The 13021-nt window shown below is 56.2% G+C and overlaps 1 protein-coding gene across 1 annotated transcript in view; it reads right to left on the bottom strand.

Annotated features, from left to right (window-relative positions):
• Window positions 1–52: 52 nt before the first annotated feature.
• KMT2D (lysine methyltransferase 2D) overlaps window positions 53–13021 on the bottom strand; it is a 40069-nt gene continuing 27100 nt past the window's right edge. Inside the window, exons 41-56 of the mRNA XM_032876892.1 lie at window positions 11216–12943; window positions 10939–11079; window positions 10649–10816; window positions 10333–10492; window positions 9631–9706; window positions 9280–9455; window positions 9051–9181; window positions 8261–8393; window positions 8058–8185; window positions 6779–7919; window positions 5813–5949; window positions 5589–5719; window positions 3654–3939; window positions 3353–3426; window positions 3117–3225; window positions 53–2960 (exon numbers count right to left, since the gene is read on the bottom strand). Coding sequence (XP_032732783.1) covers window positions 2868–2960; window positions 3117–3225; window positions 3353–3426; window positions 3654–3939; window positions 5589–5719; window positions 5813–5949; window positions 6779–7919; window positions 8058–8185; window positions 8261–8393; window positions 9051–9181; window positions 9280–9455; window positions 9631–9706; window positions 10333–10492; window positions 10649–10816; window positions 10939–11079; window positions 11216–12943 — 4812 coding nt within the window. The 3' untranslated portion in view covers window positions 53–2867. The remainder of the gene's footprint in view (window positions 2961–3116; window positions 3226–3352; window positions 3427–3653; window positions 3940–5588; window positions 5720–5812; window positions 5950–6778; window positions 7920–8057; window positions 8186–8260; window positions 8394–9050; window positions 9182–9279; window positions 9456–9630; window positions 9707–10332; window positions 10493–10648; window positions 10817–10938; window positions 11080–11215; window positions 12944–13021) is intronic.

Below are 13021 nucleotides of genomic sequence, written 5' to 3'. Positions count from 1 at the left end.
CTCGGACTTTACCGATCCGCTGCCGGCGAGGGTGACTGGACGGAGCCGCTTGTATTTAAAATGTTCTTTTTTTATTTGTCGTTTAAAAACAAACTTGGAAGAAGCAAAATCCAAAACTTGCCCTTTGCCTCTTGCAACATAAATTATGTACAGTTCAGAATGATCGCTGATACAAAACATGCCAAGGACAGGGCGCTGGGAGTGGAGGGAGAGAGGGCGCTTTAAAAAAGGGAATCATTTCATCCGTTGTTACGAAGGACCAATCTTGCTGTACAGGATACACACAACACAAAATAAAGTCTTCACGGGATTCACACTTGTCAGCGATTTATTTTTTAAAAAGGGGGAGGGTCCTGAAGGTGAGGGGAGAAGACTGTAAAAGGGAAAAACTGAAAACTGAATATGTGCAAGTGTAAACCAACCCAAAATACAAACACGGGGGGGTGGGGCGGGAAGAGGAGGGAATTCAGATGCAATTATACAGGCGGGGTACTTTAAAAAAAAACAAAACAAAAAAAACCAACAACCAAAATTCCAACCTTGTAGCTTGGGTCTGAGTTAGTTTATATAAAAATTAAAAACTGTATAAGGTTCTTCACTAAATTCTACAGGACTATCGGATACCTAGCATATGCTTACAAAGTCTGCCCCATTCCCTTTTCCCAATCCCAGGGCCAAGCCCCAACCAGAGCCTGACTCACAGGAGCCAATCTCCCTCTCCCTGTAGCCTAGACCTTTTGCTCTTGGAAAAGGAATATCCAATGGCTTTGGGGGCAGCAGCCCAGTCTCCTCACTGCCTGATTTAATGACAGTGGTTTTTTGTGGGGGTGGGGGATGTTATTCTCTTAAACATTTGCAGCTTGAAACAGTTGAGAAAGCAGCTTTAAAAAAAAAAAAAAAACCTCCCTATCCCCATCAATCCGCAACCCCCCAAATTCAAAAACAAAACAAAACAAAACCTAAAATCACAACAGCGACCTTGCTCCCCCTCCAGCAGGCCCGCCCATCCACCGCCACCAAGCCCACCCCTGCACTCCAGACATTTGATTCTTGAAAATATTAATTACAAAATGCCCTTTGCCCACAGCCCCTAGGAGAGAACTGCATATAAGCTTCATCTTCATCCCCACACTCCCTACTCAAGAGGGGTCTGGGGCCTCACCCACCCCCAACCTACCCCTAAGCCCCAGGAAGAGGTTCAACTGCAGCACAAGCTTGGGCAGAAAGGGGAAGGAAAGGGAGGCAGGGAACCCATCACCCTCTGGCTCCCCCTGGGGCCAGCTCACTTTTGTGCGTTATAACATAGTCCAACTATACAAGGGGGGTGAGAACTGCCCAGCCTCTATACCCCCACCTTACAGCAGTCACAGCCAGGGGGTGGGGAGGAGGGGGTGAGGAAAAGGGCGGTAGGTTGGGTAATGGAGGGGGCCCCCCCACAAGGGGAGCTCCATGTGTCCGCCCCACACCCCCCTACCATTTATAAACTGGTTTTGTAAAAAGAAAATAGATATATTTATATAGAATATATAAAGCACAAAAATTAGTAGTTTTACATTTGCTCTCCCCGGGGGTGGGGGGAGAGGGGAGGGTTCTCACCTCCAGCCGGCTCCCCCATTCCCCACAAGACTATGTACAATCCCATGTATAAATAGATAAATACCCCCCACCCTCCCCGCGCTGACACTAAGCTCCCCACCCCCACATCACCACCCCTTCCCACCAGACCAGCAGCAGTTTGGTGACTGAGGGAAAGTGGGAGCTCCGGGCCACACCCTGCCTCACTGGGTATGGGCATGCCACTCAGGGATAGCCCTCACCCGACCACCCACCCACCCCATCCAGGGGCTGGAGGGCAAATGGGCTCATGATGGGGTTGGGAAAACAGGAGGGCGATATCCTGGTCCTAGGTTTAGCACACCCCTCCTGCCCCCATGTCCAGATGGAGAAGGAAGTCCTAGAGCAACTAGGGGCCAGTTATCCCCAATCTTCATCAGCATTAGCCTCAACCACCATCCCATGCCCATAATTAAAAACAAAGATGGATTTTTTGTTGTTGTTTTTCTTCCTCTTCCTACCCCCCTTCCACCCACTCAGAAGAGGGCAGTGAGGCGGAAGAGAGGGTCGGGGCAGTAGGGGGCTTGGAGAGGGTCTCACATTTCAAAACAGCAAAAAATCCAACACTTAAATGAGGTAGGTGTGGGTGCGGGGTCTCCTTGCCCGGCTTGCCTGGCTTGCCCTCCTGGGCAGCTGGGCGCCTCTTTCCCGTTCATGTTGCATTTGTCAGAGTGGAAAACAAGGAAACACAACCCATAGAGAGACAGAAACACAGAGGAGAAGAGGGAGACAGAGACAGATTGAGGAGGAAGGGGATGGGAGTGAGGGTGGGGACAGGACCCGGCAGGCAGGGCCAGGTGTGGGACCCGGCCTTTGGGATTGTCAAGCTTAGTCAAGTCTCTTTGCAGCCTTGAGTTGGGCCGGAGAGGTCGGTGGGAGAAGCAGGGCTGTGAGGCCCGGCCACACATCCTCCTCCCCCCTCCCTGCTGCCTCCCAGTTGCTTCTGGGTAGTTCCCGGCCCATATCCCCCTCAAACCTGAGATGCCCAATGGCTGCTTCTGTCTGGCCCCTCCTGGAGCTGGGGGCAGAGATGCCAGCCTAGGGGCCGGTGGCGGGGAAGAGGGTTGTCCCTGGTGCCCAGGGTGGGCTTGGCCTAGGGCCCTCTGCCCCAGCCTCCTGCTCCAGGGGCTCCGGTCAGCCGGCAGCCCCAGCCCTGGGTCCTGGCTCTGGCTGCTACCTCTCTTCCCCCTCATCCCTTTCAGGGAAGAGGTTGGTGGTGGGGGGACTCCCCTGCCTGGTAGCCTCTAAGCTTCTTAGTTCATCCATTTTCGACAATTCCAGGCTCCACAGTGGCAGGGGATCTTGTGCTGATCGTCCTCAAAGTCAAACTGATAGTCATAGGTCAGCTGGAAAGAGAAGAGGGTAGAATCGATGCCAGCCCCCCAGAGGGAGTGGGGTTGGGCAGAGATCTGATCTGACGGCAGTGGCCATGGAACTTGGTTCTGGGGAATAGCAGAGAAGAGGGAGCTGCTTAGTCACTCACACAGGACACTTCCTCTCACCTCCTCTCCTTTGGGGATTCGCCGGCTGGAGATGATGATGATTTTATCCTCCTTGTCAAACGTCACAACTTCCGCCACACAGTTAGGGGCACAGGAATGGTTAATGTACCTAAGCAGTGGGCCAGAGTCGGGGATGCCAGGCAACTGAGTCGGGATGCTTCTGGCTCCTTCTTGGCCCACCCTGAGTGTCACCCCCAGGGACCCCTAAAATTCCTCCTGCCTCATTCCTCTCTCACCTGGCAGGGCCTCCAGTCAACGTAGCATCAATCACATGTTCGTTGTTTATTCGGAACATGTAGATGCCTCGATTCTAGAAGGGAAGAAGTTGCAGAAGTGGGAAGAATGTCAGAGAATGGCAGCGGTGCTGGTGGTGGGATCGGGTACCAGACCTGGGCAGTGGGCTTATCTTCAGTTCCTATTCCACCTTTTTCCCATCTCTCACCTCCCCCACCTCCCACAGCTTTCCACCTGCTCTCCTGACCTGACCCCGATTCACCCTCCCTCCTCGCAGAGCAGGGGCCATAAGCCAGCTCATACCTGCTCCTCATAGATTTTCTCCCGCCGGTTGGCCACCTCATTGCGAATGATGGTACCAATATACTCAATGACCATTGTGTGCTTTTCTAGGTCCTTGGCGGCGTAGAGCCCCAGGCCCTGGATACGGGAGCGGGCCAGGTACACATTGTTCTTCCACTCGGTGCGCAGTCGCCGGTACTGTGATGACTTGGAGTGAACAAACTGCTTGCTGTATGGGGTGTTGGTCTCGCCTGTGAAGGTGCTCTGATATGCCTTGGACATGCTGGTGCTGTTCAGGGTGTGAGGCCTGGGAGGTGACACAGGCCATGACAAGACAGCTCTCCCTCAGACCAAGCACATGCCACCCGCCTCTTCCCTGGGATGTGCAACATGCCGGCTAGGGGCATGTGCCGTCTTGGAAATGGGAGCGGAGGCGTGTGGGTCTTGGCTTTGGTGTGATAGCCGCTAGTTGTGAGGACCCGTCCGACACCCTAAGTGGTGCAGAGAGCCCAGGATGGGGGATAGGGTGTTGGGGGGGGCACCAATTCCCCTACACTGAGCCCGTTCTCCCATCTCCCTGCCTTATACCACCCTCCTGCCAAACGTTACACAAGGCCACGCTCCTCTGGGAGGTCTTCCCCAAGCAGCCCAGGCCTGGCATGTAAGCTCATGGTTTGCTCAAACGTCTGAGTTCTACCTCTTGCACGTATTAGAAGCCCTGAAATTGGGGGCTGTGCCTACCACATTGGGCTGGATTTGAATTAAAAGTCGCTCTGAATTCACAGCCGAGAAGGTGGTACCCTTTCCTTTCTTCACACTGTCCCCTTCTCCAACATAATGCTGGGCTCTGTACAGATGGCTCAGTGCAGGGGAATGACTGCTGCCTGGCAGGGATGCCTCTTCACCACCCTAGGGCACCAGCCAAAATCTTGCCCATCCCAGAGCAGTGGTTTTCAAACGTTTTCAATTCTTTTTGATTTAGCAGTTTTTTTCTTTAATAAATGTCATTGGAATTCCAATACATAAACTAGGTGAAAACACAATGCTTCTGGTTGAATCCAATTTGGGGAAGGGGGAGTTGTGCATGGGGAGAGCCAAGTTCTGCTCACTCGGTTTATGTGTTCCAGAACTTTCTGAAACACAGATAGTTTGAAAACCACTGTTGTAGAGCATCAAGGACTAGGGATGACTGGGATAGTAGAGCCTGACGCTCTTTGCTAGCCCAAGGAGCAGCAGAAGGCCTTTGTGAAAACCCTGATACCAAGATTCTGCCTCCCTCTACCCAGGGACCAAAGTCAGGCTACCGTGGTACACAGAAAGAGCAGTGAACCACAGGTTGAGAGGTAAGGTTCTGGTCCCAGCTGTGTGACCTTTGTCTAGTCACTTAACCTTTCTGGGTCTCAGTTTTCTCCGCTGTAAAACGGGGGTCATACCACCTGCCCTACCTACCTCATAAGGTTGTTGTGAGGATCAAATGAGATAATGGATGTGAAAACGCTTTGAAAAAAAAAGTATAAAGTGCTATACAAATGTAAGGTTTTATTATTTATCTACTATATTTCTAATTATTTTTGACACCAACTCAGCCTGGGGAAGGGAAGGTGACCCTAGCCTTACGGGGTGTCTCAGGTTTGGGACAATCACAGGCCCCCTGGAAGCAAAATAAGAGAGGAAGGAGGGAACTGGCTCCCTTATCTACTTGATAGAATTTCACCACTGTCTACCCAGAACCTCCCCAAGTCATTCCCAGGGTGCCCAAGGTAAGTCTGTCCCAGACCCCAGGTCACCCCAGAACACCTGAGCAGGGTGGAGGAGGAAAAAAGGGATAACCTAGGTGATCCCTGCATACCCTCTAGCCAGGAGGCCTAGAGTGAACCCCCAAACCTTCATAACTGGCCGGAGGGCCCCTGCCAACCCCCACTCCCACATCCCACAGCCCCCACCCCACAAGCTCACCGTTTGTAGTGTGTGAGGATCTTAGGCTCCGATCGGGCACAACCAGTGGGATTGATCATGAGTGGCAGCTCCATCAGGGGGTGGCGTCCATAGCGGAATAAATAGTTTTGACAGCTCTCCACTCCGGGCAGCTGTGGACACAGATCATGCTTGCCTTAGCCTGAGCATTTTGGGGGCATGGCCAGTGTCCCCAGTGCCCACATGGCGCCTGGCCCCCTCCTTACTGATTCAGCTATGCGCAGCACGGCATGCACCGTCAGCCCAAAGAGCTCCTCGCCTTTCAGGTACTCAGGGAAGAGCCGCAGCATGTCGGCCTCTTTTCTCATGGCAGCCACGGGCTCGATGATGCGATTCCACACCGCTAAGAAGCAAGGAAAGAGAGTGGCCCTCAGAGGCAACTTCTGTTGACTGACCTCAGCCTAACCTTGATCCGGAGCTATGGTCCTTTTCTATAGCTTGCACACCTCTCTGTGACAAGACTGTGTGGTTCTTTAGGACTCCCCGCTGGCCTCCCAGTCCCACTCTCCCTCAACAAGCCAGAAGGCTTCCTAGCCTGGAGGGGCACCAGAGAGAGCTCTAGGACACAGACACATGACCTTAGGGCCCAGGAGACCCAGCACAGGCCACCATGCCTAACCAAGATCCAGAACACTAGGCCTGCTTTGGAGCTAGGAAGACTTGGGTTCAGGTTCTGGTACCGGCTATGGGCCCTTACGCCAAATACCTAAATCTCTCTAAGGCTCTGGTTCTTTATGTATGCATTGGGCATTATGAAAGTACTCACCTCACAGGGCTGCCAGAAACAAAAGAGCCTAGGTCAGTCACTTACTTCAGTGTATGGTGCACAGCACTTGCTCATTTATTTCTATCATTAACGCTAATCTGAGCAGGGCAAAGCAATCATAAGGCCCTCATGGTTAGGAACAGGGTGAGGGAGCCAGACGATGTGGTCTCAGAATGGTATTCCTTAGTTCCACTGAGGCTAGGAAAAGGAGCTAGAATATGTGAAGCAGACAAGCAGAGTAGCTCCGATCACAAGGGAACGTAAGACAACTCAGAGAAGCTAGAACACTGTCTCTGGGGCTCTTAGAAGACCTCCACCTGCCTGAAGCCATGGGGGAAGATCACTCACAAAGACCCCATGGATCCCTTCCACTTGCACAGGAGCGTTTTGAGGGCCCAGTGCTCACCCTGGGGGGAGGCGTCAGTGAAGACCAGGTCCTCCAGGCCCTGCTCCATGACCTTGATGATGAACTCTGGCCTCCCGTTGTTCTCGCCGATGGAGCAGCGGTAGCAGCAGCGGCGGTTGTTGGTGCGGAGGCTCCAATAGATGCGTGTGGCCTCATAGCCCACGGGGTAGAGGGCCGTGGCGCTGTGGAAGTCGGCCATCTGATGCGGGAGCAGCTGTCCGATGGCGTGGAACACAAGGCCCCCCACACGGAACATGTGCAGCCGCTCTCCCCGCTGGATGATGCTGGCAATCTGCTTCACTTCGTCCCGCTCGATGTAGACCCGCCGGAAGACAGCAAAAGAGCTCAGCTCCTGCTCACAGGGCCCCTTGATCTTGTGCATTGGACACAGCATGGTCTTGTCCTTGAAGAACATGCACTTGGCGCGGATGGCGCAGGCAAAATGGTAGACATTGGGGCAACGCATTCGATTGCAGCTGCTGGTGGCACCAGTGCGCTGGCACAGGGAGCACTTGGTCAGCAGCCCGCGGTGCAGAGCCACCTCCACATTCATCAGCGCCCCACCCTGGGTTTCATAGACCTCCGTGGACCACAGGGCGCAGTTGAGGTGCACCCAGAGGTCCAGGTCCAGGTTCAGGAGGCGGGCGGGCCCATCAGTGGCCCCATCACCCTCCTCGTGACAGAAGCAGCAGCGCCTCATGTCACGAGGCACCTTGTCAGGCCGCAGGGCCGTGCCGAGCTGTTCCATAAACTCTGCCACTTCCCGCTCATCCTCCTGCCGCCCGCTGCCCTTCTGGATGGTCAGTAGTAGCCGCAGCCGCTTCCAGCGCACCCCCTTCCACTTCTTGAGGCGAGGTGGCCGGGAATCCTCTCCTTCTTCCGGGGGCCGGGCTCGGGGCTTGGGTCGGGCCGATTCAGGGGATGAGGCCAGTGGCAGAGGCGACGGGACCGGTGGCTCAGCCAAGGGTTCGGCGGGAAGTTCTACCAGGGGTTCCGCAGGGGGGCTGGCCGGAGAGGGTGCCAAGGGGGATGGGGGCGGGGAGGGCTCTTCAGGAGGTGGGGCAGAGAGCTGTCGCACATCCAGGTTGGAGACATTGCAGGTGTAGCTGTGCTGGGCGGCTGGCTCTGGGGCAGGGCTCTCCTACGGGAGGAGACATGCCCAGTATCATCAGCGCCAGCTCCTTGCGTTGCTCCTCTCACCTAGGGTCCACTCTCCCCAAAGCCCTCCGCCTTCTGTGCCCTAGCCGCACACCCACCCTCTTTTCTCCCCCACACCCACCTGTTTCAGGAGGCTCAAGATGTCCAGCTGGCTTTTGAGGGTATAGCCGGGCAGCACTGCATCAAACTGCTTTAGCCAGTCAGGGCCAGCTTCCGGGCTCTTGCCTCCCAGACCCTTTTCTTTCCCTCCTGCAGAAAGGAAGGGGTCAAAATCTCCCAGCAGCATCCCTCCCTGCAGGTCCTGAGACTTCCTGCCGCACTCACCAGGGCCCTCGGCTTCCCCCTTCTTCGGCTCAGTGCCCGGCCGGGCAGGGCTCTCTGGGAACAGCACCTCATAGGAGTTGGGGATCTTCATGCTCAGCAGCTCTGCCACTGCCACCATCACACCATTCAGGTTCTGCCAGGGCAGAGAAGGGGCCAGGAGGACCGTGTCAGCAGCACGGGGCGTGCACTGCCACCACTCTGGCGGGGACACAACACCCAGAACCCCGCTCCCTGAGTGGCCCGTCAGTCCTGCCCTTCTCCCGTGCTTCCTTCACAGCACCTCTCCCAGACTGCTGAGGTCAGTAATGGGCACTCCATGACAAGGGCCCCATGCCCACCAAGTGTAGGAACAATACACCCTATGTTCACCACTTGGGAGACTCACAATACACATTAGCAAACTAAAGAATCTGAGAAGTCCTGTAGTAAAGAAATTTGTTTTGTGGTTTCAACTGGGATTTCCAATTTTCTTTGACCACAAAACCCTGTCAACATTAAAAAATAACAAAGAGTTCCACCAAATGTAACTGGGGACATGCTGTCTTGCAGCATTCGTCGCATTCTGTGTGCTCCCCAATTGGCTGACTTGCATCTATCACTGGACTGTGAGCTCTCTGACGGCAGGGACCTCTCATGCTTTATTTACCCTAATCCTGCAGCCTTCAGCCCAGGCGTTCACACACAGTAGGTCCTAGTACATAGTTCTGAGCAATTCAATTTATCCACACAAGCTCCAGGGACTGTCTTCTGACCAGGATCCCTTTGGCCTCCAAGGAACCCCAGGACACACCTTGGCCGCAGCAGCAGAGACCGTCAGCATGACAGACACCTCACTTCCTTTGCCCTTTTCCCAAGTTGTGGCAGGCAGCTTTCCAGGGGCCTCCAGGTCCAGGGCCCCATAAGGTTTGGTATCTGGGAAGACTGGAATGTGAGAGGGATCCATGTAAACTCCAGCTGCCTCTCTCTCCCAGCCTCAGACAACCCAGCCCTGCCTGGCCCATGCCCAGAGCAGTCTCTACCTGGGATACTGGCCCGAGGAATGATGGGGATGACAGGGGAGAGAGCCCGGTCTTCCTGCTCCCACCGGCCTGAGCCCAGCTGAGGGAAACGGGGGGCCTCCTCCCCCAAGATGCTTTCAGGGGACGAAGCCGGCACAATGCTATCAGGAGAATCGCTATCCTCATCGCTTTCCATCCTGTGGGCCAAAAGTAGACATTTGTTGGTACAGCCTTGTAGACATTCCCTCCCAAATTTAGAAATTAGTAGATGTCATAGCCTTATGTGAAATCTGCCACTGGCCAAAGGAAAAAAATAGGCAACCTGCCCCCCACCCCCATTCCTTATCCCCATTTCCAGGCCCACCCCCGTACCTGACATCCTCAGTCTGATTGTGAGGGGGTGTAGGCAAGGCGGCCAGCAGGTCTAGACTCTTCACCTCTGAAGCATCTGAAGGGTAGGAGGGGAGAAGAAAAGTCAGGCTGGTAGCCAGAGCTGACGGGACAAACTGCCCCATGTTTCAGGCCTAACTACTGCAAGACCTAGCTTAGCTCTCATAACCGCTGCTGTCTACCCACCCACCTACCTACAACCCTGGGTGGATGAGCTGTATTTATCGAGACTTTCCCATGTGCCAGGCACTGGGTTTTGTTTATCAACTTTAACAACTCCTGCATAAGAATATTCTAACACCTATTTACAGTGAGGAAACTGGGGCCCACACAAGTCGGTCATGTTACTTAGCGGTGCTAATACAGCTAGATGAATACAGGCACCAGAGAATTCAAATCCACAGCTGACTGTAGTTCTATACCCACTAAGGCACTGTAGGCTGTGCCTCGTGAACAAAAGCCTCATCGACACCCTTCCCGCCACCCGCCTCCTCTGTTGCTCGTGCTCTGGAGCCCTGGCTTCCAACGAATCCGCCCTGAAGAGGCCAGGCCCTTCCTTAGATCAGGTACCCTGTCATGTGCACACACAGGGACACACACAATCCTTCCTGCCTCAAACCGACCAACTTGGATCCCAGCCGCCAAATCCTACAGGAGGAGAGGCCCGCTCTGCTCCTGACTTACCCCTCAGCGTCCCTTCAGTATCCCGGGCAGAGGCAGCATCCTTGGGGTGCTCCCCCAGCTCTTCAGATGGGGTGACGCCATTCACCATCTTCTGCTGCACCGATGGGGGTGGGGTGGGGGGCAGCGACGAGGGTGGTGTCGGCGGGTTACTCAGGTTATTCTGGGGGTGGGGTGGGGTGTTGTGTGCAAGATGGCAGAGGGAGAATGACGTAATCTCCTGGCCCCACACGATATCAGCAATTTCCTCATCTTCCACTCCCACCTCCACCTCCCCAAGAACCTCGTCATCCCCAAAAAGTATTGCCGTTTTTCTGACCTTGGTAAGCAGCTGGGAATAGTAGTCGGGGCCAGTGGGCAGTGCCCCACTTCCAAAGGCCCCCCTCAGCTGGCACTGCCCATTGACCGGGCAGCCACTGCCGAAGGGAGCAAAGAGGCTAAAATTGGCGGTGATAGTAGGCTCCGTTAGGGGCAGCAGGGACAGCTCCTAGAAGGGGCAAGATGACAAGGTTGGAAACCCGCAGTGTGTACATCTCTGCCACCGCACAGTTGGGGGCCAGGGTGCCCCCATCCTGGGATGGGACCAGGGGGCTGGCTCCTGGGGGTCACCTGTTTCAGCTGTTTCAGCAAGGCCTCGCTGGCCCTGACCCCGTCCTCCTTCCGCAGCTTCTTTCGGGAGCTCACCAACCTGTCGCTTGCCTTCTGCACCCGCTTGGGCTTTGGTGTCACAGGCTTCCTTGCTATTGTGTCCTAGGCCAGAAAAACCCACAGTGAAGGCTGCGGTCTTCCTCCAAGCCCCCACCTCTTCTGGGTGAACCACATCTGCTCACAGTGCCCTGGGTTGCAGTCCCCACTCTATCTTCTCCAATCTCTCTAGAGCACTCACCTCTTTGTTGCTGGGGGTACCCTGTAGTTTCTGCTCCAGCCCAGCCAGCTTGCTGTCAATGTGCCCGTTGATCTCAGCTCGCAGCCCCTCGGGCCCCCGCCCAGTGCTGAGTTGCACATTCTTTGCGCGTAGAAGCTTCTGCAAGAGCAGATGCCCAGCCTCTGAGCGGGGGCCTGCCAGCAGGAGGTGGTTGCTGGTACCTGGTGCCCCTACTGGCTCCCCGTTGGCCTCCCTCTTCACCGCCTGGGCTCCCAGGGCACATGGCTCCTCCCGAGGCTCCTGCTTGATGCTGAGATGGGGTGGCTCAGTCACTGCCTGCCCATTCACCTGCTCCAGATGCCCAGGTACCAGGCTGCTCTGATCTGGCTTCCGGGCTTCCACTAGGTTGTCTGGGGGGTCCCAAGGTCCCAGCCCCTTGCCAAAGAAGGTATCCGCAAGCTGGGCAGCAGCAGGTGAGACCCTCCCAGGAGGCAGCTCCAAGGATGGACCCTGGGGTTTTGGGGTCCCTGGCTGGGTGGGGGGGAGCTGGGCCTCAGAGGGGAGCTGGGATGGGACCAGAGGGCTGGCTCCGGGGGGCTGTGAGGAAGGTCTCTTTGGCTCTTGGGGGCTGGATGGTGGAGGTGTGGGATGGACAGGGCCGAGGACCGGTCCTGCGGCTAAGGCTCCTTGTGGGGCAGAGAGCCGGGGTGGGCCCTGAGGTCGAAGCCCTGCCCCTAACTCCTGGAGAGGGCCTGTCTGGGATCCAGAGAAGCCCCCAAGTTGAGGCTGGCGACCCAGGAGGCCCTGGAGGGGAGAGGGCTGGGCCCCAGGCTCCTGGTAGGGTGGGGCCTGGCGCACCGCCTGACTCTGCTGCAGCTGCCGCTGCACGAGGAGCGCCTGTAGCTGCTGCTGCTGCTGCGGGCTCAAGTGCCGCAGCTGGGGGTTTTTGGCCAGGACCCCTTGGAGCTGCGCTCGAAGCTGCCCCATTGTTGGCATAACTCCAGGCCCGGGCAGGCCCGGCCCCAGCGTGAGGCCAGATCCTGCTTTGGCAGGCTGTGGCCCTGCGTTATTTTGCACGGGCCGCTCTAGTCCAAGGGGCTGTTGGGACCCCAGAAGGTTCTGGGTCATGGTCCCAGGCTGCTCCCCTAAAGGAACAGAGGACTGGGCCAGCAGATGGGGCATGGATGAGGCCTCCGAGGATGAGCCGCTGCCCGCTGGCCCGTGGCTTCCCACACCTGCTGAATGGAGCAAGTTAACTTGCTGCTGCTGTGGACCCGGGAGCCTCAGGGGTGGCTGCAACTGTGCAGGGCCAGGCTGTGGCTGGGCCTGCGGCGGGATAAGCAGGAGCTGTGAGTCCCCGGACAGCGAGGGCTTCACCTCCCCAGGTTCGGTGGCTGCCGACTCGGGAACAGCCCCTAGGGCTAGCGGTGCCCCCGGATGTGTGGACGGCCCCTCCGCGGCCTCTGGAGGAACAGCCGTGTCTACCATGCTCTGCTCCTTGCCCGTCAGGACGGCAGCGCCCAGGGCTCCGGGGCTAGAAAAGTGTTGTGCAGGCTTGGCGGGCATGCCGGGGCCGAGGGGCACCTGCTGCTGCGGCGGCGGTGGCTGCGGCGAAGACAGTAAAGTTCGACTCTGGTTCAAGAGGCCCATCTGCTGCTGTTGCTGCTGCTGCTGCTGAAATTGTTGGAGCTGCTGCTGCTGCTGTTGGAGCTGCTGCTGCTGCTGTTGGAGCTGCTGCTGCTGCTGTTGGAGCTGCTGCTGTTGAAGCTGCTGCTGTTGGTGCTGCTGTTGGAGCTGCTGTTGTTGGTGCTGCTGCTGTTGGAGCTG

The sequence above is a fragment of the Lontra canadensis genome, unplaced genomic scaffold, assembly GCF_010015895.1.
Source record: "Lontra canadensis isolate GAN:19392208 unplaced genomic scaffold, GSC_riverotter_1.0 scaffold59, whole genome shotgun sequence".
Lineage (NCBI taxonomy): Eukaryota > Metazoa > Chordata > Mammalia > Carnivora > Mustelidae > Lontra > Lontra canadensis.
This window is presented reverse-complemented; position numbering and strand designations above follow the sequence as displayed.